At 44.7% G+C, this 24,623-nt stretch overlaps 1 protein-coding gene across 3 annotated transcripts in view; it reads right to left on the bottom strand.

Moving 5' to 3' along the window:
- The window catches only part of PRR5 (proline rich 5), a 583,537-nt gene that overhangs the window by 390,626 nt on the left and 168,288 nt on the right, over positions 1 to 24,623 (bottom strand). Inside the window, exons 3-4 of one of the 3 annotated variants that reach the window (XM_086952737.1) lie at positions 3,415 to 3,459; positions 2,675 to 2,788 (exon numbers count right to left, since the gene is read on the bottom strand). In XM_086952737.1, the coding sequence (XP_086808863.1) occupies positions 2,675 to 2,778 (104 nt within the window). In that variant the 5' untranslated portion in view covers positions 2,779 to 2,788; positions 3,415 to 3,459. Of the gene's footprint in view, positions 1 to 2,674; positions 3,234 to 3,414; positions 3,460 to 24,623 lie in introns of those variants that run through there. The other 2 variants (XM_086952735.1, XM_086952734.1) reach the window with 2 other exon arrangements.

Below are 24,623 nucleotides of genomic sequence, written 5' to 3'. Positions count from 1 at the left end.
AGCGCAAGACACAAGCTGAGGCAGATAAAGGCACAGGGTGAATATAACAGTATATTGATAACATCATCCCGAAGTGGGTTTGGTTGATAAACTTTTCATCAGCGTGTCAAGTTTACACACGTTTCCTTTATGCACCATAACCTGTGAGTATCATTTCATTCCAGGTATTGATACCGATTCATGGTTTTTTACCAACGCGCAAGTAAATAGTGAGGCCCCTTTAAGATCGTGAAGAGGCTACCTGAGTCACGTGACCGCAAGCCGCGCCGTTCACGTTCTCTCCGTACGTCTGTTTTCCTACTTATCAACCTCTTCATACGCGATCCGCTTGCAGTTCCGGGCGGCGGATGTGGATGCTGTAGGTTGATCGGCGGGGAGCCGTCTAGAAACAAGTAAGATTCCTTGCGCCCCGTAACCATCCTAATAACGACTTTTACCAACACTCCGAGTCGAGAAGGGATACAATATATCAGTTTTCTGTTCTCTGACTTTTAGATTATCTGGGCGTGAAGATATGCCCCCTGCCGCCAGCCCATCGGGCTTTCACACAAATAATTACCTGTGAGTTCTTCTTCTTTTTCCCTCTCTCTAAGTGCGATCGGCTCCTTTGGTCCTCCATTAATGTAAAGGTGTTTTTTAACTTCGTGTTTTTCAACTTACAGTTGTTACCAATCTCTGACGAGCACTTTCTGCGCAAAGGTGTATTTGCCTGATTAATAACGAGTACAGAATTTTCATCACACGTTAACTATAGGCTGACAATAGTGGACATTGAATATGAATCCATGGACATTGTGACAGCCTTTATTTTGTCATTGTACATTTTCTGTAACCATATAAGAGCAAATTATGGAGTTATATAGCATGCATACACGTGCATAGATGTGTTTATAACTAGATGATGTTTTGACACTCACAATGAGGGCTCATAAGTTACACATGTTTGTCTCTATTTCTCCATTTCAGATTTTTTGGTCTCCCATAATGAGGAGAGGCCTTTGGAATAATTATCCACCTGACCTTTAACAAGATCAAGTTGTATTAGTTTCTTTTCCCACACCATAGGTCTGGATACTTTAGTGTGTGTCCACCAGGGAGTGAGAATGACTGTTCTGGTCCTGACGAATGCTGAGCTGATCTTGGGCTCTTTAGCAGAAACATGTTGACCATTTTTCTATATTTTTTCACTACTATTAGGACTTAATGGTTCAAATTAACACAACCACTTATCAGTCCATTTTTGTTTCACTGGTTTTAATAGAGTTAGAGCTACCCTCTCATTAAAATGAATTGTTTGAGGAGTAGTCCACACTCTTTTTAAGTCACTGTAAATCACTAATTCTGATTTTCCTTTCAACTATCTGGGACCCAATGAAGACAACTGGCTACCAACTTTTAGTTGGGGCCTGAGGGTCCTTTTAGTTCACACTGAGCACGTGTATCTTACCTCCTTACTAACTGGAAATCTATTCTGGTACCAGCAATCCTATGACTTTTTGAACCTTTGGCTTTTGCTTCTGTTTCTTATATTTGTTGACACTCTTACGTTGATTGTTATATAAAAAAAAATACATCAGTTGCCTACTCATAGACAAGACGTACTATGGAATTTCTATCAAAGCAGTGTATACCCACGCACAAAAACTACCTGCAAGCAGGAGAAGCATGATGCAAGAATCAGAGGGCACAACTTCTGCTCATAATAAATGTTAACAGTAAATACATGCAGGTGTTACGGTCTGCACACACTATCACACTCGGCGCCCACAAAGAAGCTCCCTGTCGTCTAAATGGCAAATGCATGTTCACTCAACGAAATCGGGAACCAACCCTTCCTGCGATGCTTCTTAAAGGCAAAATGGAAAAGTGAATCAAGGATGACACGGAGCCGGAGGTCTGTTAGTGCCCAGCACAGGTCCAGAAAGGAAGGGAGATCCATGCCAGATTTACACAATAACCACTTCCTATGTAAATGAGTTCCAGGTCGATTTACGCTGTGTGTAAACACATCCTTGGAGCGCATCCTGGATACCTGGCATGAATCCAGCCGTAATGACCCTTGTTGGGTAGCCCTGGTTCACAATAACATGCCTGGTGTGGCAGGTGGGACTACAATGCATTATCTTGTGACGTGTGCTCCCAATATCACGTGGTCTTGGATAAACAGACAGTGAGCATCTTAGTAGCTATTACAAACAAGTCAGTCATGAACAATCGTGCATACTGAAGAAAAAAAACATGAGGCACACAGGACATTTTAAACACTGATCATCAGAGGCGGACGGGCCAACAGAGAAGCTGGGATATTGTTTGAGGGGGCGCAGTCTCTGAAAGGCTGGCGGGGCTGGCAAAAGTCAGTCGCGTTAGAAAAGCTGACCCGGAAGTTTAATTTAATACTATGCAAGATATGATTTGTTGACGGTTTCAGGGGCGTGGCTATCTCTAGTCAACAGGTGCCGTGGAATCTGTTCCAAGGGTATGAACATCCCATAGCACGCCAATGAACCTAAAAAGGTGACTGGTTGTGGCCAGAGGAACCCCGTGCCGTGCCCTGCTTTCTCTGTGAGCCAGTCCGCCCGAGAACGTGCATCTGCTTACCGCTTCCCCCATGCATGCGGTGTCCTAGCCCGGAAGCCGGGCAGAGCGTGCGCGAGGGTATTCAAGAGGAGCTTACCTGTTCCAGGTGGCGTTGGAGCCGGCTCGTCGCTGCTGCGTGCCCCGCTCCTCCAAGGCGGCCTGCTCCCTTTTGCCCAGTTCACTGAGGCTGGGCGAACTCATGAATTTCAACCTGCGAAGAGTCCTCATGGTCAATGTCTGAGCCAGGAAGGTACAATATCCGTTTACACACAGAGCACAACGTATCCGTTCGTGTGAGAGATTTCTCCGCTCTTTCCAAAAAAAAGAACAAAAAAAGAACAGAACTACAAAAAATACAAAAAAATCAATCGCAGCAACCAGTTTCAATGAAGCACACTTCAGCAGCACAGACGAAATGCAACCTCTAATCAGATCAGCTCATAATTCTGCCGTCATAAACCGTAGTTAATGTTTGCTCCCGAGCTCAAGGCAGCTGAACTATGCGCCGCTGTGGTGCCCGGCGCGGGGCCTCTTTAACCAGCAGCTGCCCGCACGCAGCGTGAAGCGGCTCCGTCCTCGGAGGCACAGTTCTCACAGCTGCCCACTCCACCTGCCATTGATAATCCACCGCAGTCTTCCAACAATCGTTCCTGTGTGGTTTACGAGAGTTTTTTTTTTTTTACACACTTGTTACCGGAAATGAAACTACTAGTGCACCAACAAATGTAGAAGGAGACTATATTTATACACGCGCAAGTGACAGCTCTGATGCTGTTGCGCGAATTTATTGGAAAGTTTCACAAGGTGCCGAAACCACAAGCCGCTTGCGACACTTACAAGGAGCACAGGTCTTCGGTTCTTCTTAAAGAGGCCGTGTTTACTCTGAGGTCGGCAGAGAAGCGTGCAAGAGAGGAGAGAAAGGGAGAAAGGAAAAGATCAGGACAGAAAGCGCACAGAAGGCACGAGTTTTAACCCCAAGGGATTTTCTGACATTAGCGCAGCCCTCCCATCCCCAAACGGAACATTCTTCCCCGTCAGTGGCATGCACAGTTTAAGATTGCACACAAGCAGAGAAACACGACGTGGGAACAATAGTCAAACAATTAACTATACATTTGAACAATACAACGCTACTTGAGAAAGGTTGAACACATTTTTACATCTCATCTCTCTCCATCTCTCAGAGTCAAACAGTTCACATTTTATTTCTTCATACATTTAGCCAGGAACTGTGTGGCTTTAAGGCTTTATTTTTTGCGGACTTAGTGTTTGGGAACGATGCCAAGTTGTAAGCTTGGAAAGTAATATTAAAGCAGCCCAGAGAGGAGAGAGAGAGAGAGAGAGAATGGGCCCGGTGCAGGGGCAGTCGCTCTATACTGGTATAATAAACATGTGCTGTTTAATTCCCTTCTTGACAGCAGATTCCACGACTTGTGCAAAGGGCTGGTATGGACTGATTAAAAGAGCACATAGTAAGTGCTATTTCATGTGTGACTTAAGCCATCTGTATATCCTGTAAGATACATGCAAATATGAATACAAGTTTAAACTAAGATAATATATCAGTTTAGTAGGTTGTCATATATAGGACAATAGTCGTGCAACTCTTACATTATGTCTAGAGACATGTATTTCCACTCGCTTGACAAAAGACATCAGCAAGAATGAACATACATTAGATAGAACATGCTTAGGACAGTGTAGGTTAATTTTGGAAAAGGTGATGGACAGAGTTTCTGAATGATGCAGAATACTCCTACCCAGTCAAGAGATCAGGGCTTGATCCATCACCGTTTTTTAGCTCACTGCACCATCCCAGCTAAGAACCTGGCTATATGCAAATTAGTCTGTTCCTGTCCCAGTGCATGATGGGAAGAGGGCAAACCAAACTACCAAGCCAATTCTTATACTGGGAAGGAGACAAGCTTCCGGGGACCGGTTTCTGGCATTTCAGCCGTCGTCGGCCCGGCTTGCTTGAATCCTGATGGTGCAATGAGCTAGGGACTCACGTCTGAGTATACCCTCCCACACATGGTGTGGATAAAATCAATTTTGGAAAAGGTGATGGACAGAGTTTCTGAATGATGCAGAATACTCCTACCCAGTCAAGAGATCAGGGCTTGATCCATCACCGTTTTTTAGCTCAGAACCTGGCTATATGCAAATTAGTCTGTTCCTGTCCCAGTGCATGATGGGAACAGAGCAAACCAAACTACCAAGCCAATTCTTATACTGGGAAGGAGACAAGCTTCCGGGGACCGTTTCTGGCATTTCAGCCGTCGTCGGCCCGGCTTGCTTGAATCCTGATGGTGCAATGAGCTAGGGACTCATGTCTGAGTATACCCTCCCACACATAGTGTGGATAAAATCAATTTTGGAAAAGGTGATGGACAGAGTTTCTGAATGATGCAGAATACTCCTACCCAGTCAAGAGATCAGAGCTTGATCCAGGACAGTGTAGGTGTCATTTTATGATAAGTGACGTTATGCTTTACTTATTTACCACAAACCTCATTACTCCAATTCCCTGTTTCTTACAAAACTAGGTGTGTCAGCTCACAGACAGGCAATGCCGCCTGCCTAAAAGAACTCACTTGAGTTATCATCAGGGGAGGAGCCGGTCTCCCCCAGGTAATATAGTCTGATACCGCCAACCACATCCTGTAACTGTACAAAAGTCCCTAAAGAAAGGAAGCCATAAGTCTACCCCTATGTTAAGCCTGGTACCAGGAGGAAGGGATCAGAGTAAGAGGTTACTGGTAAGCAGCGCCACTGGAATTATGCGATTGTGCAGTGATTTTCGCATAATTATAGATTTGTCGCATTTGTCACATAATTCATCATCTGCCGCATAATATGCAGATTTTAACAAAAAAACTAGTTTCTGGCTGAAAAGTTGGTAAAAACATCAGTGACCGGTTCCCATGCAGTGGAAGGCCCTTTGCAAACGTTAACAGGTCACCTTTCTGTAGCTTATTGTTATCACTGGGTGTTAAATTGGTACTAATGAGGTACAACCAATGCCTAGACAGTGTAAACAAGCTTAAACAAGACAAAATAATGAAGTAATGCTATGGCGAAATGTGCATCATAATGCCGCATAAGGAGTAGTTTCTGTCCTGTAACTCCAGTTCTGTAGTAGGGATAACTCTGTTATAGTCATAACCTAGTGAATAGTCCCGCCCATGTGGGTGGACCCCGGAGCAATCACAAATAATCTCTTAAATTGTCGAAAAATGCAGAACTGCAAAGACACTTAAGAGAGAATTTAAAGACAGATAATGCAGCCTTTATCCACAGGCTACACTGTCCAGTACTTCAACTAGAAATTCCACCAAAAATCCACACAAACAGCACAGCCTGCCCAGTTTCCTCTAAAGAGAAACTTGCCTCTACCAGCAAAAGCCTCTGGAATGATAGAGAGGAAGGTATGGACAGACAAGCCCCATAGGCTGCCATTATGTGGCTCAAACAGGATACTGTGCCTTTAAGAGAACTTTCCAGAACTTCTCCAAGTATCCCAGAACGCACAGCAGGTCCCTTTTACTTTCAGTTCTTTTTGAAGGCGCAACACGCTAGACCTGTAGCATTCCTTACATGAATATCTTTCTCCACCGGGGAGGAGGGCGGGCGCCTATGACTATATCATAGATACCCCTACTACAGAACTGGAGTTACAGGACAGAAACTACTCCATCCTCCTTACACGTGGTAAGGTCATAGTTCTTGTACTTGCACCAGATGCCGAATCGTTTCCACTTGTAAGCATAGGAAGTCCTAGTGGAAGTTCGCTTAGCCTCCTTCAGTATGTCCATACAATCTTCTGGTAGATTCAAATGGCCATATTGCACTATCTCAGGAGCCAAGCCGCCAAACTCAAAGACAAGAGGTTCCGGTGCACGATCTGCCCCCCGAACTTCGTGAGAAGGTCCGGCCTGCACGGCAGCCGAATGGGAGGAAGGAGAGACCGGTGAAGAAGGTCCGTGAACCACCACTGTCTGGGCCATTCCGGTGCGATCAGGATCTTCTGCGCCCTGGACTGGGATAGCTTGATGAGCACTGCCGGAATCAGGGGAATGGGCGGAAAAGCGCACAGAAAGCTGTTCGACCAATCGATCCATAGCGCATTCCCCAGCGTCCCCTGCTGGTAGTACCTGGAGGCAAAGTGTCGGCATTTGCTGTTTTCGGCGGTGGCGAACAGATCTACGTCTGGTGTCCCCCACCTTGCGAAGTCTTCTCCTAGTGCTTCGTCGTTAATGACCCATTCCTGGTTTTCCTGAATCAGTCTGCTCTGTGCGTCCACCTAAACATTCTGTACACCTGGCAGATGGGTAGCAGTTATCGTCAGTCCTCTGGCTAGAAGCCAGCGGCAGATCGTCTGCGCCTCCTGCGAGAGAGTGCGCGATCTCGAACCCCCCTGCTTGTTGAGGTAATACATCGTGGTCGTTACGTCCGTCTGCACATGCAGAGAGTTGGTCTGAAAGGACGGAAGAAAGGCCTTCAGTGGCAAGTGAACAGCTCTGAGTTCCAGGAAATTGATGTGATAAGTGGACTACCAGAGGGGCCCCCATTCCTTGTATCTGTAGGTCTCCGGAGTGCGCCTCCCAGCCGTGGAGGGATGCATCCGTCACAATAGTCTGAGTGGGAATGTCCTAGTGGAAGGGAACCCTTCGGAGGAGATTCTCCGCTGAACACCACCACTTCAGAGACTGAATCGCATGCAGAGACAGTCGTATCTTGTTGTCCCAAGATCCTTTCATCTGATCCCACTGGTCCTCTAAGCACTCCTGCAGAGGTCTCATGTGCAGCCGTGCGTGAGGCGTGAGGAAGATACAAGAAGCCATTAACCCCAGTAGAGAAGACACCGTTCTCACTGTTGTAGATGGAGCGGTCATAAGAGCCTGAGCCTTCCAAAGGATCGATGGTCGTCGCTCCTCCGGAGACACACTTGCTGACAGCGTATTGATGGAGGCTCCCAAGTACTGTATGCACTGGACCGGAGTCGGGACAGACTTGGACATGTTGATGTGCAACCCCAGCTTGTTCAAGAGAATGCACGTCTTCCGGAAATGCGCTTGAGCTTCCAAAAAGGAGGATGCTTTGATCAACCAGTTGTCCAGGTACGGGTAGACAAACACCTTGTTCTTCCTCAGGTGTGCTGCTACCACTGCCATGCACTTCGAGAATGTCTTGGGCGCTGACTTCAGCCCGAATGGCAGCACTGTGTACTGATAATGATTGGCGCCGACTTGGAATCGCAGGAACTTACTGCGCTTGTGTGCAATGGGCACATGGAAGTACGCATCCTGTAGGTCTATGGCACACAGCCAATCCCCTTGCTGCAGCGGAGGATAAATCTGATGCAACAACAGCATGCAAAACTTCTCTCTGCGTATCCACTTGTTTGCTTGCCGCAAATCCAGATTGGGCCTGAACTCGTTCTTGTCCTTCTTGTGAACCAGAAAGAACCGTGAGTACAGACCTCTTCCTCTTTAGGACAGAGGTACATCTTCTATCGCCTCCGCGACGCAGAGCGTCTCCTCTCCAGCGTCGAACGCCGCCTCCGCGACGTCGAACACTTCTTCCCCGACGCCGAATGCCGCCTCCGCGACAAACGTTGTCTCCTTGACATCGATTCCTTCTTGGCGTCGATTGCTTCCTCGAGGTCCTAGACCTCTAGGATCCCCTCAACGCTGACCGCCTCCTTGACGGCGACCGGCAGTATCGCCTCGACGGCGAGCGCCGACGCCTTCCGCTCTCTCTCAGACGTCGACTGCTCGACGTGGACGTCAACGACGAAGACTCTGTCGACGGTGATCTCGACGGCGGCCTACCCAGGCCCTTAGACGTCGATCCTCCATGCCGTCTCCACCCAGAGCGCTGGGGAGATGGGGAACACACCGTTGTCATCCCTCTCGACGTCGTCGTCGGAAACCGGGAGCGTTTGCTGGTCTTCCTGCCTCTGGGGAGCCCCCCAGAGGCCTCAGCAGGGGCAGAGGGAGCCTTCCCAGCCTGCCCAGACCCACCTGCAGCCTGCAGTCGTCTCTCCTCCAGGCCTTGCAGCCTGCTCTTCAGCCTTTCCCTCAGGGTCCTTGCTGTAAAGGTCTGGCAGATGTCACATTCCTCAGGCAGGGCTCGACAAATCCACTCGCCCGCTCGCATTTGCGAGGGAGAATGGATGAGGACGAGCTATTTTTAGCTCCTACTCGCCCTTTCTGGCGAGTAGGAAACAAACTAACTTTTGTCCTCTGCCTTTGAAAACGGAGCAAAAGTGACAAGATAACAAGATTTAAAGGCATTTTTATTGCTCACAAAGGAACTAAGCAATAAAGATGCCTTTAAATCTTGTTAACTTGTCACTTTTGCTCTGTTTTCAGAGACAGAGGTCAAGAAGGTTGCAGTTGGGTCGAGGGGATTTTCCAAGTTACTAGACCTGCAGGACTAGTACAATTTTTCAGATTTGTCGGGCCCTGTCAGGGGCATGTGTATCAGGGAGACCGAGGATGCAGACGTCGTGTGGATCTGACTTGGACTTCTTTATTGCACATCCTGGGCACTTGTCGAAGAGAGCAGGCATTTTAGAGCCCTAAAAAGCCTGAACAAATACACAGAAGTGAAGAAAAACACCAAGCACACAAACTGAAACACTTTTAAACACCAAAAGTGCTCAAATCCAATAAACCCTTGAAAAGGGAGAGCTCAATGCTCCATGGTCCTGCTAGCAGGAGCCGGAAAAAAAGAACTGAAAGTAAAAAGGACCTGCTGTGCATTCTGGGATACTGGGAGAAGTTCTCTTAAAGGCACAGTATCCTGTTTGAGCCACATAATGGCAGCCTATGGGGCTTGTCTGTCCATACCTTCCTCTCTATCATTCCAGAGGCTTTTGCTGGTAGAGGCAAGTTTCTCTTTAAAGGAAACTGGGCAGGCTGAGCTGTTTGTGTGGATTTTTGGTGGAATTTATAGTTGAAGTACTGGACAGTGTAGCCTGTGGATATAGGCTGCATTATCTGTCTTTAAATTCTCTCTTAAGTGTCTTTGCAGTTCTGCATTTTTTGACAATTTAAGAGATTATTTGTGATTGCTCCGGGGTCCACGCACATGGGCGGGACTATTCACTAGATTATGACTATACACAGAGATCCCCTACTACAGAATTTGGCCATCCCCAGCCGCATAATTCCAGTGGCACAGCTGGTAAGCTATCAAAGCATTACTGCCTCTTCCACTTCCACCATAGCACGAAGCAAGGCCAGTAGTCCGGTAAAATGAGTAATCAGTGAATGCAAAGGACTTTACTGTGCATCATCTGGAAGAATGGAAGATTGCACATTAGAAACAAAAGATCCCTTCCTCTCTGAACCCAACCCCATTTGGTATTGGAAAACAAAAGAGGAAGCACAGGACTGAGTAGCAGCAGCACATATATCTTATGAGGAAGCACCTCTATTGGGGCAACCGACCTCCCCCAACTGGGTAAAGGAAGGTCAGAAAGTCTGTAGGCTCTGGAAATGACTGATCTCAACCAGTGACTGGGGGAAAACGGAGAGGATTGGCGTCCGTGTCTAGTAGGTCTAAAATTAATCAACAAGGAATCACATTGTCTGAATGCTGCCATGCAGTCCTAATAGAGGACTACCGCACAGTCCTCATCTAAGCTGTGAAGCTGAACTTCAGTAGGGATAGAAGCATTGGGAAAGAAAACAGGAAGAATAATCTTCTGAGAGCAAGAGAAAGCAGAATGGACATTGAGAACCATTCCTGGACTGTGACAGAGTTAAACGATCTGGAAAGACTAATGTAAGGAACACCATAAACAAGAGAACCCAACTCACCCAATCTAAGTGCAAAGGTAAAGGCCATTAGGAACAAAACCTTAACGAAGAGCAATATAAGAGGACAAGATTTCAACACAAGAGCTAAATATCTTTCAGATCAAAGGAGAGAGAAAGAAACTTCGAAGGAGAACGGGCACAGAAAAAACCTTCGAAGAAATGTGCCACTGTATCAACTGCTCCTAACCCACCTTAGCAATCCTGAAAGTTCAAATATCTGGCTTTTGTACATGGAGGATGGAAGAAGGAAAAGCCCTACTCATAACCAAGTTTCTTTTTGAAGCAACACAACACTTATAGAGGTATTCACTATAAAAGTTCATGCATTGAAAATACTGTCCCATCTCAAAGGTTACTCCAGCCTTTAACACTATTATATCATCAGCCTTCAAGTTTCATATTTCCCATTTCAGTCTCTAGTGTCTCTCATAAATTCTGTTAGACCCAAGGGCTAATCTTGATCCCTTCTTTTCCTAAAGTCGTCATTGAATTTTTCACCTGAAACAGAGGTTTTAGGAGTAAGGATTGTGATTGTTCCCATTCTGCACCATAACTTGGCTGATTTCTCCCTTGCTTTTATAGGAGTGGTCTCCTCCTTCCTTACGCCCTCCCCTTCTCTTCCCAAATATTAATTGTTCACCACCTACCTAGTTCCCCCGGACCCCACCTTGTATCTGAGCTTCTATTCCTATTGGTTCCTGCACTCTTTGGCTCCACTCCCTACAAAAACCCATGGCCCTGCCCCCTTCCCTCTCAGTGAGTTATAGAGTTTACAGGATTTTCTCTGTGATGTGCCTGTTATTATGGCTTCCGATTTGAATAGCTACCTTCCTTGCAGGTAAGAAATACCGCAATTCATGGCCCCTCCATTTCTCTGCCTCAGAATGTGCCTCCCTCTTACTTCCTTATTCCTCTTTACTTTGCCAAAATACATCTGTCTGGCGGCGACAACCATTTGGAGCCATCCTACTGACCACAGGAGCCTCCGCCTTTCCTCTAGGCACCTGTTGTAGGGTTTGGCTCCATGATCTTTGGGTATATACCCTTAAACAACTCCTTACATGTGCTCCCCTCTTAACCCTTGACATCTGGGCAGGGCATTCCCATGCAATCTTGATTAGTAGTCAGTTGTATTTGTCAATTTCCAGGGTTCATAATTTATCGACAAGGAGTATGTATGGATGCAAAGTCAGAACCATAGCAATACCCTATGGGTACTGTCCTTGTTCAGGGCCAACCAACTCAATGGAGCATGGTTTGTTAGGACCTTGGTGTGGCACCCTTATGAATAATATTTCAGTGCTTCCATAGCCCATTGTGTAGCCAAACATTGTTTTTCAATAGTCGCATATGCCTTCTCACAAGTCAACACTTTTGAACTAATGCAGAACACTAGGTGCTCCCCATCGTCAAACTCCTAAAGCAAGACTGTCCCAAGCCCAGTACCAGATGCATCTGTGTGTGGCAAAAGTTCTTTTAAAATACGGACATCTCAAGAGTGAATCTACTGCTAATGTGGCCTTTCAGGTGGCAATGCCTCTTTTTGCTCTTAAACAGATGACTTTTTTAAGTAAAGCTTAAAGGGGTTCTGATATGGTTGAAAGTGTGGGACACACGTTCTATAATATCCTACAAACCCCACAAAGGATCATACCTCTTTGTTTTTGGTACTCAAGGTCATACTCCGGTTAATTTTTTTTAACCTGGGAACATACTTCACCTTTCTCTATCCGATACCCAACATACAGCATCTCAGTTGTAGCTAATTTAAAACAAATTTGATCGATTTGGGAATCCCTTCTTCTCTATGAATGTGTTACTTGGTAAGACAGAGATCTTATATTTTCTGTCACCATGTAGGGAGCATGCCATTTCGCTAGTATCTTATGGTCTATGGTTGGTAACAATATCAAAAGGTAATCTCCTTTTTCTAGGGTTCTCAGCTAGGATCCTTTGTTATATTGTGCTTCCTGTAATCTTTGGGCATCTCTAAATGCTCTGAGCTACTGAGTGGAGAATATCTAGGGCTGCTACATTTTCTACTAATTGAACTGTCCTTTCCACAGTTTCCACCCACTCCTTAAGGACCATGTCCAATTTTGATTTAGGTTGTTCTCCAAACAGAAGCTCAATAGCATACACCCAGCCGATGACTGGGGAACACAAAGTAAGATGAATAACAGAGGTAATAGTTTATACCAGTCTTTCACGTCTAGGTTGACTGGCTTTCTCAGCGTCTCCTTCAAGGGCTTATTACACAGTTTAAGCAATCCATCAGTCTGTGGATGTTAAACTGAGGTTTTTATATGGTGGGCATTTTAACTTTTACAGACTTGAGCCATGATCTTAGGCATGACATTGATACCTTGATTCTTTAACATTTCATCTGGCAGTAGTACTCAGGAAAAGTATAGAATGAGCACATCACAAATATGGGCAACATATGCATTCCTTAAGGGAAACACCTCACTAATACCAGTGTATACCTATGCCCCCTCCCAGATAGTTCCATGGATCCTATTAGGCCTATCCCAATTTGTTGGAATGCCTGGCGATGATAGGCCGAGGTTGAAGAGGAGCTTTCGGTAAATAGTCGAGATTTACCTTTTGAGAATTGTGCCTCCTCTTGAACAAAAGGAGGATTCTGAGACAGCACATGGATGCATCTCATGTGCCTCCACTCTCTCTGCAACACCAGGGAATGGCAGAGACCCCTTGTAGTATCTACTTCCCGCAAAGGAAAGTACTCCTACCACAGCAATAAGGAGAAGCCGACTGAAAGATAAGCAGGAGCAAAACTCACTATAAAAGAGTAAGGTGAGCAAATCAAGTGGTGCTCTAGCCTAATATAAAAAAAAGGAACGCCCAGTGGTAAGCAAGATGTAGCCTCTTAGGAAGGCTAACACATCTACGCAAAACAAGGCAACCTTACCTTGAAGAGAAGTCAACGGGGGTTAGGCCTCTCGCCCAGGATCCAACAGTGCACCATTAATACCCAATGACCCACAGGCCAGTGCCCAGCACTCAGTCAAGAGAGAGCGGAAATAATAAAGGTAATGGTCTACTACCAATGTGGAATGATGAGCTTCGTTGGACACATGGGTCATGTCCTATTTGATTTATTCTTTGTGTTTGTGAGGCAGACGACTTCTCTGAGGTTGGAACTGTTGGTGTGTCCTACTTCTAGTTAAAGGGGTGCTTGCTAAGTAATATCGGTTTTGGCTTGTGCAGTAAGTAATTAATTAATTCAAAGGACACTGCATAGTCTATTTAGAATGAAATGCTCCTCGTAGCATGTTCTTCAGATTTGACAGTTTGATATGTTTTATTATTTCTGTGCAGCTTATTTTGGTGCTGAAGCTAGGGATGACTTGAACCGCCAACATCTCATGATGTGACAGGTGAAGTGTCAGATGCGTTCTGATAGATTTTTGAGTGTTTTGTATCTTGGTTGTAAGTGCTGCATATTTTTTCAGTTTTATATAGCGCAAACTCAGCAGAGGAAAATCTGAGCGCTTTGCATGCGCATGCCTTACATTGCACAAACTCAGATAATTAATAATATTTTTTACGCAGGGTGAGAAAGTGATTTGCACAGAATCAGAGGAAGTTGAGTCAATGTCGAGACTAGAACCTGGTTACCCAGTTCCAAAGTCAGCAGCTCTGACCCTAGCGCCGCACCATCTCTACCTGTGTTGTTTCTGTGTGCCTCTTTGTTGTGCGAGTTCATGAGTGCCTAGCTCCATCTTGTCTGCAAATGTGTGGGTGTCGATTTGTCCGTTCATCTGCATGCGTCAATTCAGAATCTATTTCTGTGTGCGCTGGTGTTAATATGAATTCTGCTTTTTTTAGGTCTCGCCTACACAGCGCACATGCGCTGAATAGGAAAAAGACCTTTAGCCATCGGCACAGCTTCGCCGGCAAAAACGTGCACGAGTTGCATTGCTTTCAATGGCAAAGTGTGCACGTCTGGCGATTTCCTTGCGGGAGCGAGCAGCGGCGCCATATGGTAACAATTATCGCGCCTTGTTGCTCGCTTCCGTGATGGAATTGTGCAGGCCCCCTCCTCTCTCCCCTCCCCCTGCTGCCGTGCGAAGTGGCGCGCTTGTGCATATTCCTTTTCAAGCTTCGCTGCAATGCTTCCAGATATGACGATGAAGTAATACTACAAGTAACATGGCTTCAGCTGAAAAGGCAAGTTTAACAGGCATTGGAACAGGTATGTGGTTAATTGTTTATACTTCCGGGTCACTGATTGTAATGTAAGAGGATATTTTGCAAAGGATGTGCATTTAAAGCACCATCTACCATTAGCGTTTAATTCAAAATACAAACCTTTTGGAACCTTGTGAGTACGAGATGCCTAGTATTTGATGAATTCTGCTCAGTTTTCTTTGAGAACCATCAAGGGGACTGCTGGGGGTTGTAGTTTACTTGCAAAATGGTCTACGGTTACACAACTATGTGGTTCCTGCAAATTAATAAAAGGGATATCCCAAATTGTGTTGGAAGGCTGTTCAGGACAATATGTTTATTCTACAACAACTGCTCATGACATTTGTATTAAAGATCCATTTTTTGGCTACTGCTTAAGTGTGAAGTGCAGATTGTCTCGTTATTGCCACTCATTGTTGACACAAGGCCAGCAGAAGGACTGCTGAGAATTGTAATTACATCAAAAGATGGTATGCAGTTGGGCAACTTCAAATCATTTGCGATTTGTTAGTGGGAGAATACCGTAACAGAAGATGCATTATACAATCTCTAGGCTCCTTGAGCCGTTCTGTTTTGACTACGTGTTGGTGGTATGCGCCACAATGATTGGAGACTCACTCAATGCCAATACATCGTAGGCATTGTCGTTTAACGAGTTTTGTCTATGACGTCACAGTGCGTCGATAAACACAGGAACGTCACCTGAGGGTGGGTTCTTCAGATGTCAATAGTGATGACTTCACCCTACTGGGATGGTTCAGCTCTATTCCAGCCTCCGACACTGCGGGTGGTGCTCCCTCCCTTTTGCATCTATGGTTTCACTTTACACAGTTTATTCTTCTCAGTTTGGACGTTGACAACCCCAGTCTTCCGAAAACTTTTATCCCCCCACCGAGTTTAATCAGTAACAAAAAAAAAAACAGCTTTACTAATGAGCACCAGCCCCTTCTTCAAATGCACCAGAAATAGACCACCCCTGCATTTATCACTGTGGGCCAATGCGGTCTAATATGTGTTGAAGTAATTCCGCCACCATGTGTACCCAGAGATAAGCCTTCCCTTCCTCTGCATGCTCGATCGATAATACAGGGTGGCCAATTGCTCTACCGTCTGTGCCAATGCCTTCTGTATATTCTTTCTCGGATTAATAGAGGTTATACTCGAAGTTGCGGGTGTTCACAGAGCTCTAGAATACTTCATCCACTTGTGCTAGCCCTTCTTTCCTAATACTGACAGCATCCCGTTTATATCAAAGCACATCCATTGCTGCCAGCGGTTCCATTGGAGCCATCACACTTGGCCAGTGAACGAGTATTATTCTCTCATCTATATTTTAAGTACATAGCACAGAAAAGCTTGATGCTCTTTTGGTTCTGGTATTAATCAATAAGGCAGAGATGCACATTACTGCAGAAATGCATCTCTTGAATCTACGCAGAATCAGGCTGGAATGCATGCCTCCCTATCTTTGTCAAACAAAACATTACCACCTTCTTCTGGAATAGCTAGTTCTATTTGTACATAATATAAGTGTGCCCTGTCCTAAATTCTGTATGCCACTCATCATTAATTGCACCATAGTTTTGTTTGAAAATAGATTCCTCCCCCTGTGTGCTGTGGTCCAGATGTTTTGTACGACCCTCTCTCATTCTCATTAGTGCACGTGGGTAAAAATAGCTGTAATATTTCTTGTTATTTTGTTCAAAGCACAAAATTCACCTTTTACTTTTCATTGTAACGTAACTGGTTTGGCACACTATTTGCCCAGTCTTAAAAGTGATGAGGCACACATAGCACTTACTTTCGTCAAATGAGTGAAAAAAGAAAGGGTCATTAGCAATATTGAGTTCCAAGCTAAACAAGCATTGGCATAGCCAATAGGTATCGCCTTTGGGACCTTATAAGTGTTCAGCCATGCAACAGTTGATGTTATTGCACAAAGGATATTGTGCTGCATAACTAAATACTTATAAGGTCCCAACAGCGAGAACTATTGGCTATGCCAATGCATGTTATGTCTGGGTGCTGCGAGGTGTTCTTTGAGCATGCGTTTCTTCATGTATAGGCAAAAGTTTAAATGCGCTCCAATAAAGCCAGTCTCCGTCAGTGTGTGTTTGCGTTTAGCATCCCAAGGAGATATGCTTCCCTAGCGACATGTTTTGCGTGATCAGAACACCCAGAAGTAAAGGTTGATTTGTGGCGATTATGGCTTTATGGCACATTTAGTTAACAATAAAAATGACTAACAGGGTTATCAAGGCCAGCTTTATTTTTGATCAGCACATCATCGCGCTAATGATCAGCTTGACCTCAGACTGACCTCCCCTACACAGAAGTAAACAAAACAGGACAGGATTTATTGGCAGAAGCTGTAGCCGACACCATGGCGATTAAATGACTGAGGAGTGCATACAATTCAGTGTCAATGTACTGCTAACCAAATCACTGTAGCAGTAAAAAAAGAAGTCCACTGAATTTACCTTAAACAGTTAAAAAATATTGACTTCGAAGACCATGACATCAGAATGCTGAATCTGTGGTCACTGAGTGTATGTCAGATGTAAAATAGTCCATCATGCTGTTCAGTGAAGCCGGAAGCACACACTTAAAGAGCCAAGAGAAACAAGCATTTGCAATGCAATAGGTCTCGCATTTGCGAGACTTACAGCTATTGGCTTTGTAAATTTAAAAATGGGCGCTGCGCTGCAACAAAGTGTGGCGCCCTTGTAAATATGAAAGTGGGTGCTGTACTGAAACAAAGCGCAACTCCAGTCCATATTAAAGTTATGCGCATGGCGGCCCGAGAAACCAGCACCACAGTGATAAAAAAAATACATGACGGTGGCGGATTGGTGCTAAAGTAGAACTACCATGAAATAAAATAAGTAGTCCCTAAACGAAACACATAAGCACCTACAACGTAAGTAATCTGTTGTTGGCCGGTGCTCTTCGCCATAAAACAGAGTGCATGCACCGGGAGCGCCAACCAGAAAAGAAGAGACGCAGGACTTAACCAATGGCAAGTGGCAGTCGGGATTACACTCTGTATACGGATTACATCAGGTCTTGCAGACCGTGCATGCACGCTGCCTAGGCTCGACCCAAGTACATGGTGAGGCTATTAACTCAATGTTATTATAATTGTATTTATTTATTTTTTAATCGCTTGTCTGAGCCACGATGGACTCCAAGCAAAGAGTATAGGGCGGGGCAGGGTGGGCATGACAAGGAGGAGGAGTACATGACAAGGAGGAGGAGGAGTATGCACTTATAAGTGCGCATGTCAGTTTGGCTGACCATCTTTGGCAGGCCAAACAGACATATACTCTTCTGTTTCTCCAACCCAGCTGTGTTGCACAGCCGGGTTGGAGAAAAGCCTCGGGCTCCCAGGCACAGTATGGGTTGGCCACTTAGACCAACCCGGGTGCTGCTCCCATGCTAGGGATAGCATGAGAGCAGCATCTGGATTGTGTGGGGAGCCTGTTCTTTAAGGCCCATCCATTTCTGGGCCGGACAAGAGGAGCAACGAGGCGGCCAGCAGTGAGGGCGGAGTGGCAGGTAAGGCTTTATTTTTTATTTAATTCTCCAACCCTATTCTCCCACCTCTTCCCGGCCACCCTATCACTTTAGATAGGCGGCAGCCGCCACTGCTGACATCCCTTTTCACCATTACTTTTTCACCTTGCAATGTTCTTTCTGGCACCGGCTGACAAGTCTGCCTTCCTGCACAGACTCTGAACTTTAATACCAAGAGAGGAATGAAGCGTCTTTGTTAGACGAGCAAATTCAGCCAGTCCTGTCAATCAGAACGACTGCTTTGCAGTCTAGGGCTTTCAGGCTCAGATTTTTTATTATGTGTATAAAGCTATGGGCTAGTAAGTGTCAAGGCTGGCTAATATGGTCTTGTGGAAGGGATATGCTGTATCTGCGACACCTGCTGTGCTAGATCCGAAAAGCTGGACTAAGGCAGGTGGAGAGATTTGGTTACAGAGTGCTTGGCAGAGGATAGAAGATCTTCCTCAATAGTATTTAGAGAATTGGAGACGTAATCAGGGCTCTTTGGTATACTGTTTGTCATTTAGTAGTAGTGGTACTGGAGTGCAGGGTGCTCAGCAATAAGGCTTCTGTAGAAAGTTTGGAGCATAAGCCTTTTGAATAGGTTGGGATGAGAGACATGGATGTGAAGAAACTGGGGTGGGATCTTTAACTCTGACACTCATGGATTTTACTCAAGAACAATCAGGCCGTTACTGCCAGCGACGAAGTGTCACTCAATATGCAAGTTATGTAACTGTTATAAATACGTTTAGATGAAATATATAAATGTTGCATAAACCTGCTGAAAACGTGGTTGCCCTCTTCTGCCCTCTGTGTTCACCACAACCCAAATTCTGTGCCTCTCACTCATTTACTTACCACCTCTACCCGATCTACTGTCCTTTACTTTTTATCCTGTCCTCCCCTCCTCTCCCTTCACAAGCAGCTCCCTCAACTGTGCTCTCTTACTCCATCTCTCCTCATAGGCTCTCTAAAACAGACCGGTCACACAATTTGAATCCCACCACTTACAATGATCATACCCATAATCCACGTGGATGCTCTTCCTGTACTTATTCCCCCTTCGCTTACCAGGTTCCTCCAGCTGCCCAGCTCCGCTGGCTTCTTCCTCAGGTTCCTTCAAGGGACCAACATCAACGTTACTCATAAGAAGCAAAGGCTGGGGGAATGGAATCACACTGCACCATAGGGAGCACAGTATTTCCCTCTATACAGATGATATGCTCCTCTTCCTCAAAGACGCAGGCACTGGGATACTGTGGTGCATTTACATCTTTGCAGCTGCTGGCTGAGGTGATTGCTTTTAAAACAAACTGGGAGAAAGCGTGTGCCTAGCCAGTCTTCAGAACCTTGCAAAGATCCCCAAGCACTCAGTACTCCAATATGTGGGAGTTAAAATCTATCACTGTGGTATTCCTTTTGTTAATATTCCTCTATGGAATGTTATTATTCTTTCTGGTTGTACATTCTATTGGTGGGAGTTGAGGACTGAAGCGTTGGAATTCAACGAGTGTGGTTCGTTAAGCTGTCTTGCAAGAATAAACTATTTTTCCTCTTGAACATTTCCTATTTACAACATAATTTGGCGCCAATCAGGAATTTCAACAGATAGACCGCGTTCACTTTTCTACAAAACAGGTACTATGTTTATCCTAATTTTGTGTTTTGATTGCACCAGCGAGCGTGTTACGACTATTGTGCCCTGATAGCACCAGTGGCTATTAACTGGATAAACGTTTCCGTATAGTGTGGATTCTGTTTGGATACGGCTGTCTCTTCTCATAAAATTGAATATGGATTTTATTCTCCGTTTTTCAAGGAAAGACTATTTAATTACCTGGATGTTTTGGTTAGCAATTTTACTACAAGGAGAGTACTTTTTACTAAGCTGAAGTTCTACGGACTAGAAACGTAATTGAACTCGTAATCTGCTGTTTTATTGGGTATTCGTGTCAAGTGTGCGTTAGTGACTATTGAACTGTGACTTTTGCAACAATTTTTTTCTCTTTTCTGATTCATCAAGATTTCTGCCTTAAGTAACTTTGGAACCTCAATTTTCATTGGTGATGCATACACTGCATATTACGATCAGTCCTATTTCTACACAGTAATTTTATGCTGTGGTGTGCTAACGATAATTTTTCTTTCACACAACAAGGTGTTCCAACTTTAAGGATTGTAATTTTCATCTAGAAACAGTCAGACTTCCGTGACTACATTTATTATTTTAGTTGAATTATTTTGTAACCATATTTATTTTGTGTTTTCCTTCCATTTCAGGCTCTACACACATCGTACAATCTTAACTATTACTATTTTGGGTTTTCTTACTGAATTGAACTGAACTTTCTCTAACAATTTATGCCATGTCTAATATTGTTGTACCTCCACATTTTCTGCCAGTTGCTGGTGAACCCAAAATGGAGTGGGATTTATGGTATCCCATGTTTTTAGCGTATGTTGATGTTTTAGAAGAGGTTGGTTGTTCTCCCAAAAGAAAACTTGCTCTCTTAAGGAACTGTTTAGGGGGTGCAGGTTTAAAAGAATTAGCGAATTTACCACCTGTCGAAGGCTCTGGGGATACTAATGTTTTTGAAGGTACCATTCAACAAATGAGTACTAGATTTGGCAGAAAAATTAATACTGTTATGGAAAGGTTCAAATTTTATTCTCGTGCTCCAAAAGAGGATGTATCCATAGAGGATTATGTAGCGGTATTACGCACATTAGCAGGATCTTCCGCGACTATCAATTTTGAACAAGTCTTAAGAGACCAAATAATGATGAAAACTAAGAGCAAGAAAATTCAAGAACGTCTTTGGATGGGCACTGAATCTTCCCTTAATGCTGTAGTTAATATAGCCAAAGGGATTGAACAATCTGAGAAATTTGTCAGTGAAATTAGTGGTCAAGTTGTCAAAGTCAAGGAAATTGTTCCTGAAGTATCAATAGTAAAGGACCAATCCACTTCCAAAAAATTCGCCTCTTTTCCTCCTAAGACACTATAGGAAAAGGCAACACATTTTTGGGGAAAAACTCTCAAGTTGTTTGCTATAGGTGCAGTGGTTTTGACCATGTTGGAAGTTGCAAAGGGTGTCCTACATGGAACAAAATATGTATCAAGTCTAAGAAACCAGGACACTTTAGCAAAGTTTGTAAGTCTTCCCCAAAAATTAATTTCATGTCAGATGAAGGGAGTGGATATCCTCCAGAGATTAACAGTCTTGTGTGTTGGCAATACCAATTGCAAAGGTTTTCCCAGTGGCAAAATATTAGTAAATGGTATAGAAATGTCCATGCTAATAGATTTATGTGCCTGGTATAGTATTATAAGCAGAGATATCTGATGAATTCTGGAGAACTAAAAAATGATTCCTACCCGATATTGAACCAGGTGGTTAATCTGGCCACAAAATTGATTTTGATGGATTTATGTGGGCAGATCTTGAGTTTAAAAACAGAAGAACTAGAGGGAAGGTATACGTAGCCACTAAAGGGGTATCTATTCTTGGTTGGCCTCATCAACAAGAAATGGGCATAAAGTTAGATCCCAATGCACTGTCACCCGTTTATGTTGTACCTCCTGATAGTGAGGAGCTCGCTAATGAATTAAGAAACAGGTTTCCTTCTATCTTCACGGATAACTTAGGCGAATTTGTGAATTTCAAACACAAAATTATTCTTAGGTGCTATCCCGGTCGACACAGGGTAAGAAATGTACCTTTAGCGTATCAAGATAAATTGAAGGTGATTTTGTCTGACCTAGTTTCAAAAAAAATTGAGCCTACCGAATCCTCTCCATTGGTTTCTCCAGTGGTTTTATCCCTTAAAAGTAATGGTGATCTACGAAGCCTAAATAAGGAAATATGGATTGATAGACATTCTTTACCTCACATATATGAGCTATTTTCCACACGTTCAGGTGCCTGTGTTTTTTCCACTATTGATCTAGCTAGTGCATATCACCAAGTATTTTTACACGAGGAATCTAAATTTCCAACTACCTTTTGTTACACCTGAAGGTATGTTTCAGTTTTCCCGCATGCCATTGGGCCTAGTCAGTGTGGCATCAGTTTTCCAAAGGCTCATGAAAGAAGTTCTGGAAGGATATTCTGGCGCTATCGCCTTCAAGACGATATTCTAATTTATGGGAAGAACCATGAGTAACATGATAAAAACCTGGATAATGTATTAAAATGTGTACATAAGAAAGGATTGACTTTGAAATTTTCCAAATGCAAATTCAGACAAAACAAAGTAGAATACTTGGGCCATGAAATCTCTAGTAATGGTATCAAGCCTAAACTTAATCATGTCCAAAGTATTTCTGATGTTCCTGCTCCTAATACGAAAGAACAATTCGTTTCTTTCTTAGGATTGACAGAATTTTACAGTAAATTCGTACAAGATTATGCCTCTAAAGTCCATCCTTTAAGATCAATATTAAAGAAAATGTTAACTTTATCTGGAACAAAGAACAACAATGTGCCTTTGATCTTCTAAAAAAAGAGATTGATGCACCATTCCTAAGACCTTTTGAGGTAAGTAGAGAATGTATTGTGGCGGTAGATGCCAATAATGTTGGTCTAGGTTCTGTGTTTTTAGCAGAATAGTCACATTGAGGGACAAAGCAATTAAACTGCTCACAACAATCATATCGATTTCATTCTGATTAGAAAGGACTGGTGGTAAAAAGCCTCTGTCTTGAGCTCGACTCATGATTCATTTAGATGTGAAAGTTTGAGGGTACTATGTAAGAAGACAGGGGTAGCAGACTCCCTCCCTCCTTCCTCTCCGAACCAACAGAGATCAACTGCGGAGCAGCCCAAGGTTCGTCTCTCAGCCCCACGGTCTACAACATCTACATAAGCCCCCCTCGCCGCCATTGTCAGACAGCAAGGGCTCAGCATAGTCTCATACGCCGACAACACCAAACTCATCCTCACCCTCATGAAGATCCCGGAAGACACCAGACTCCGCTTCCAGGAAGGAATGAAGTACGCTGCGCACTGGATGGAGGACAGCTTCTTGAAGCTCAACTCGGAGAAGCCTGAAGTCCTCAGCCTAGGACCATCCAACTCAGCCTGGGACAACAACTGGAGGCCCCTGGCTCTCTGGAGTCCATCCACCCCTACAGACCACGCAAAGAACCTCAGCATCATCCTGGACTCCTCCCTCACCATGACCCGCCAGATCAACTCGGTCACCTCCACCAGCTTCAACTGCCTTCGCATCCTCCGAAAGACCTTTAAATGGATACCCCCCGAATGCAGAACAACCGTCACCCACGCACTCACAACTAGCAGCCTGGACTACGGCAACGCTCTCTATGGCGGAATAAAAAAAATACCTGCTGCACAAGCTCCAAACGATCCAGAACACTGTAGCTAGACTCGTCCTAGGGGCACCACAACACAAACACATGATCCAACGCCTACAAGACCTACACTGGCTCCCTGTCGAGAAGAGCGTGACCTTCAAACTTCTCACCCATGCCTACAAAGCCCTCCACAACATCAGAACCAAATACCTAACCAAGAGAGTCTCCTTCCACGTACCCAAAAGGAACCTCCGCTTCGCCGACCTCGCCCTGGCAGAGACTCCCCGCATCCACAGAAACAGAACTGGCGGACAACCCTTCTCCTACATTGCAGCCAAGACCTGGAACAGACTCCCAGCAAATGTCAGATTCCCCCCAAACCTGTACACCTTCAGGAAGAACCTCAAGACCTGGCTCTTCAACTGAACCGGAGCTGCCCCCCTCCCCCCAGCGCCTTGGGGCCCTCACTGGTAAGTAACGTGTTTTATAAACCACCCCACCCCTGATTTAGGTTAAATAATGCCTTATGGGATGGGCATGCACAGACATGGGTCTAGTTCGTACTGTGTCACTGGAACCAAGCTACAACTGACCGATGAGCCCTAAATAGGGTGAACTCAGTCCTGGTTTTTTTGTGTTCTGGTTCAGGAAGGACCTGGCTTGGCAGTTCGGGATGGACTATTGCTATTGGAGCAGGGTCAAGACTAGTTTGCATATAGCCGGGTCACAACTGACATTATTATTATTATTATTATAGAGGCTTTTGTAGCGCGCTCTGTTACTAAAATGATAGTATCCTGGCGCGAGAGAAAGGGAGGACAGATCAAGTTATATCCAGATTAGAGGGACATCCGTTAAGCAGTGATGTTAAAGAAATGGGTTTTAGGCCCTTCCTGAACGCCGTAATGGATGAGGATGTTCTCAAATGGAGAGGAAGGGTATTCCAAGCTCTCGCCGCTCTGACAGAGATGGATTGGCCGCCGAGCCTGCTGTATTTAAACTTTGGCACATTCCTTTGGTGGAGATTGGTTGACCTGAGAGGGCGGTTGGGGACATAAAGGGAAAATCTTTTCCTCAGGTAAACTGGGCCCGTTTGATGGACTACTCGGTATGCCAGCACG

The sequence above is a fragment of the Lissotriton vulgaris genome, chromosome 1_2 (genome assembly GCF_964263255.1).
Source record: "Lissotriton vulgaris chromosome 1_2, aLisVul1.2, whole genome shotgun sequence".
Classification (NCBI taxonomy): Eukaryota; Metazoa; Chordata; class Amphibia; order Caudata; family Salamandridae; genus Lissotriton; species Lissotriton vulgaris.
Note: the sequence above shows the minus strand (reverse complement) of the source record. Positions and strands in the feature narration are given on the sequence as shown.